Raw genomic sequence first — 4395 nt, 5'->3', positions numbered from 1 at the left:
TTGGTCAACGAAATAGTTTGAAGGAGTGTCTTAATGGAAGAGAGAGCTAGAGAGGTCACAAGTTCAGGCAGCAAATTCCAGAGTGTTGAGTCCAAACTGGGGTAAAAGAAAATGGATCAGAGATCATAAAATATACATTGCAGAAGGAGGCCATTCGGCCCATCGAGTCTGCACCAGCCCTTAGAAAGAGCACCCTACTCCATCCTATCCCCGTAACCCCACCTAACCTTTTTTGGACACGAAGGGATAATTTAGCATGGCCAATCCACCTAACCTGCACATCTTTGGACTGAGGGGGAAAACCGGAGCACTCGGAGGAAACCCACGCAGACGTGGAAAGACAGTGACCCAAGCCGGAATTGAACATGGAACCCTGGAGCTGTGAAGCAATAGAACTAACCACTGTGCTACCATGCCGCCCATAAATGAAGATTTACAAGACACCATAAAAGCAAAAAGAGCACAAGAAATAGATTGGCCTGGGTCATCAACATATATGTGAAAGATGACTGTGTTATAGATGATATCAGTCAAGAGAAGCATTATGATTGAGGAATAGGAGAGAGCCAAGATTGAATCTTTGGAACTCCCAAAGTGATGATGGTAAAAAACATCATTACTCGAAATGCTTTGGTTAAGATTGAATAGACTAGAGACTAGACTTTAAGTGTGATGGCAGTCCCACCAAGCTGAACCATGGAGAAACTTTGGAAAAAGCAAAAAGTTCTGGAAGTACACAGGCCAGTCAGCATCTGGAAAGAGAAAATACAGGTTCAAATATCCAATGTAGCCCTATGTTGGAGTAGCTCTGACTGAAGGATCACACCTGATGTGTTGACAAAGTAGTCCTGAAACATATAATGTGTCTTTTCTCTGTACTGATACTGGTTGACATACTGTGTATTTCCAGCATCTGCATTTTGTTTTAATTCATTGAATCATAATTTGAGTGACAATTCTATTGAGTTGTATCTATTAATGAAAGTTTGAAAGCTAATTAGAAATACAGAAATAACTCTTTAAAATGACAGAACTCTAATGGTGCAATGTATGCAAATGTCACCATAGTCCCAGTAGGCTGCTCTCCGCTTTGAACGCTGACTGGTGGTGCTTTAACCTGAGGGTCACCACACTTCAGTGAGGAGCAAGGTTGAGAAGGCAGGGTCTTCATGAACAAAACCCACACTTTTGGCATTGCCCCCCATCACAAACTAGCTATCCAGCCAACTGAGCTACCTGACCCCCTGATTCAATGTATGATAGCACAAGGAGATACACTTTGCCTTTGAGAAGGGGATAAAATTTCCAAAATGTATCGTACAATACTCTCTTTACTCTTCTCTATACTCTTATTCTACACCCTTTCCATAGGTTGTTCTACACTATGCCCACCCAAGCTTCCAGATCAGGTCTCTAACAGACTAACTGTCATTTGTACATCAATTGACAGGCCTCATCTCTGAATCGCAAGGTTCAAGTCCTTCTCCAAGATTTAAAACACAAAAATAAATGCTGGCACTCCAGTGCAGCACTTGAGGGAATGCTGCACTGTGGAGGTGATGTCTCTGAAATAAAATATTATATCAAGGTGTAATTAAATCAAATCAAATATTCAATCTCCTTCCAAATAAAGGAGAACAATATTGGACTCGAAACATTAACTGATTTCTCTCTCCACAAATGTTGCCAGACCTGCATTTACTATTTTTAATAATAAAGTATCGAAGTTGCTTTGTAACCAATTGCAAGGTGTGCAAGCCAGACAAGGAGCCAAGATCAGAAAGCAGAGCGAGTGAGAAAATTCTGATCTGCAAAGCAGCAACTTGTTACTTTTTGCAGTCAGTCTTGCATGACTTTTGTCGCACCACCTGCCCCCTCCCCCCATTCCCACGATCTCTTACTGTATTTTAAGAGGGCTCTGTCACCATCGACTGGTGCAAGGCTTTTAAACCGTTGTTCCGCAAGTTTGAGGGAAGCGATTGTATCTTCACAGTGCTTGGTGGGCGTTTGGGCAAAATCAATGCCACAAGAATATACCTTCAGTTATATACCTTTAAAAATATACCTTTTAAAATAAAAAAAAAGACCTCGGGTGCATTTCGCAAAGAAAAAAAACTCTCAAAACGCGGCACCCTCCAACTTTGCAGAGTCTACATTTTTTGGATGGGAATACACCTTGGGGGTTCACGGCAGTGCACTCGATGACAGTAAAGGTGTACTGGGGTAGGTGAGTTGGGGCTGCCCTGTGCACTGAGCTTGCTGCCATTGAGAGGGCGCGCGGGCAGGTTACAGGTGCGGATAGGGTGGCTGGCTAACAGTGAAGTCCCTGAACTTGTTGTGGCCGATGGCCCAGCCTCCTCGCCCCGCGCCCCCCGGGGGCTCTGAGTCTCCTTCACCGGCAGCCCCGCCCCTCCGGCCCCGCCCCTCCGGCCCCGCCCCCTCCCTGCGGTATCCAGGAAGTGAGATCAGCCGCACCCCCCCTCCCCATTTCCGCTCGGCCGGGTAACCCCGGAAGCTGAGAGCGCCAGGCACCCGCCAAGATGGCCGCGAAATCCGACGGTGTGGGGGTTACCGGTTTCGCCCAGCTGCACAACCTGGACGAATCGGTGACCGAGGGGGGCGACGAGCAGCAGCTGGACGGGGGGCAGGAGGCCAGCAGCTCTTTCCACATCTGCCACTGCTGCAACACCTCATCGTGTTACTGGGGCTGCCGGAGCGCCTGCCTGAGGAGATCGCTGTGTAACCTGAAAGGGGGTGACCATCCCGTCCTGGACTGTCTCTGGATCGTTATCGCGCTGCTCGTCTTCTTCTCGGACGTGGGCACCGACCTCTGGCTGGCGGCCGACTATTACCTGAAGCAGGACTACTGGTGGTTCGGCTTGACGCTCTTCTTCGTGCTGGTGCCGTCCGTCCTGGTGCAGATCCTCAGCTTCAGGTGGTTCATGCAGGATTACGCCGGCGGGGGGCTCGGGGGAGTGGAGGGACTGAGCAGCAGGCGGCCCGGCGTCACCGGCTACAACCGCTGCTGCAGGACCTCGGTGTGGATCTGGCAGTCGGTCATTCACATCCTGCAGCTGGGACAAGTATGGAGGTATTGTGTGTGTGTGTTTGCGGAGGAGGGTGAGAGGGAAATTAAAAACAAATGTGTGCTCTAGGGGGTGCGAAAATGTTGGTGGAAATGTCCCTGGGTCTAAATTGGTGGAGGAGGGTCATCTCCATCGAGTAAATGGGGATCAAGGTAATGCAAGATTGGCTAGGAGGAGCGTTGGGCGTTCGTGTCCTCCTGCATGCAGCTGGAACAAGTGCAAAGATACTGAGAGAGATGAGTGATGGATTTTTAAAAACCTCTCTCATCGCGGGTCTGGTCTGACCGAAGTCAATGTGTGGCTTCGTATCCATCAAAAACGGCATTCGAGTTTATAGTTAGCTGTTCCCACCACAGGTGCTGAACGCTCTGCAGTTAGCATAAAAATGGCGCAGCGGTGAGAATGAATCATATGAGATGATCGGTTCCCCCCCCCCCCCCCCCCCCCCGTTCTAGCTTTTGGAGTATTATGGGATGATTTCCATTGAGAAATGCTCATTGATCCATGCAATCCTAATTGCGTTTACCGTAAATGGGTATTAATAATACATTTTGGAGGTGAGATGAATATGAAGGCAATGCGAATGCGTAATATTGCATCGGTCTCGGATTTGCCTTTTGGCGAATGGAGCAACGATGTTTCAAAATGAGTCCACTGCATTTAATCACTTAAAACCGGCGATTGTGACTCTTAAAAATTACATTGCTGTTATTTTGAGGAGGATTTGGACAGATTGAGCAAACAATTTGTGAATAGTCACTTAATGCATTTGCTGTAAGAATTGCAGTAAGTTATTTGCATTAGTCATTGACAGCATACCATTGGGGCAGGAATGACCGTACCGGGAAAACGCAATTCTCTGCTACAAATTTCGTTAGCTACAATGTATGATACTGATTATTTGCCCCAGAGTCAGGTGGGGGCATTACACACACAAGTTAAAAAAATTAAAGTTTGATGGATATGTGTGAAAATGCATCATTCTGGCTGATTTCTGGAAATACGTGGTGGCACACCCATTGAGAATAGACTAAAGAGCACTGCTGTTGTGTTCTTGGATTATTTCACCGTATATGTGGAGTGTGTGTGGGAAGAACATTCTGACTAGTTCTTTTGAAATAATCAAGGTCACATGTGTGGAGGAGTGTCGTGATATCTTCTTATCATGTTACATTTGTATACAATATAATGAATAAAGGGGATCTTCTATGAAGATATTAAATTGTCAGACATGTCTCAAGAGTAATGGAGCATTTTTACTGACTGAGTTGTATTGAGTAGTATATCCAGGAGAGGAAATGGCTAACTG

General features: G+C 46.5%; 1 protein-coding gene across 2 annotated transcripts in view; it reads left to right on the top strand.

Moving 5' to 3' along the window:
* Window positions 1-2494: 2494 nt before the first annotated feature.
* Window positions 2495-4395, top strand: part of LOC119967431 (XK-related protein 6-like) — a 65730-nt gene continuing 63829 nt past the window's right edge. For both annotated transcript variants that reach the window (XM_038799973.1, XM_038799974.1), the window contains exon 1: window positions 2495-3091. In XM_038799973.1, coding sequence (XP_038655901.1) covers window positions 2541-3091 — 551 coding nt within the window. In that variant the 5' untranslated portion in view covers window positions 2495-2540. The remainder of the gene's footprint in view (window positions 3092-4395) is intronic.

The sequence above is a fragment of the Scyliorhinus canicula genome, chromosome 6 (genome assembly GCF_902713615.1).
Source record: "Scyliorhinus canicula chromosome 6, sScyCan1.1, whole genome shotgun sequence".
Lineage (NCBI taxonomy): Eukaryota > Metazoa > Chordata > Chondrichthyes > Carcharhiniformes > Scyliorhinidae > Scyliorhinus > Scyliorhinus canicula.
This window is presented reverse-complemented; position numbering and strand designations above follow the sequence as displayed.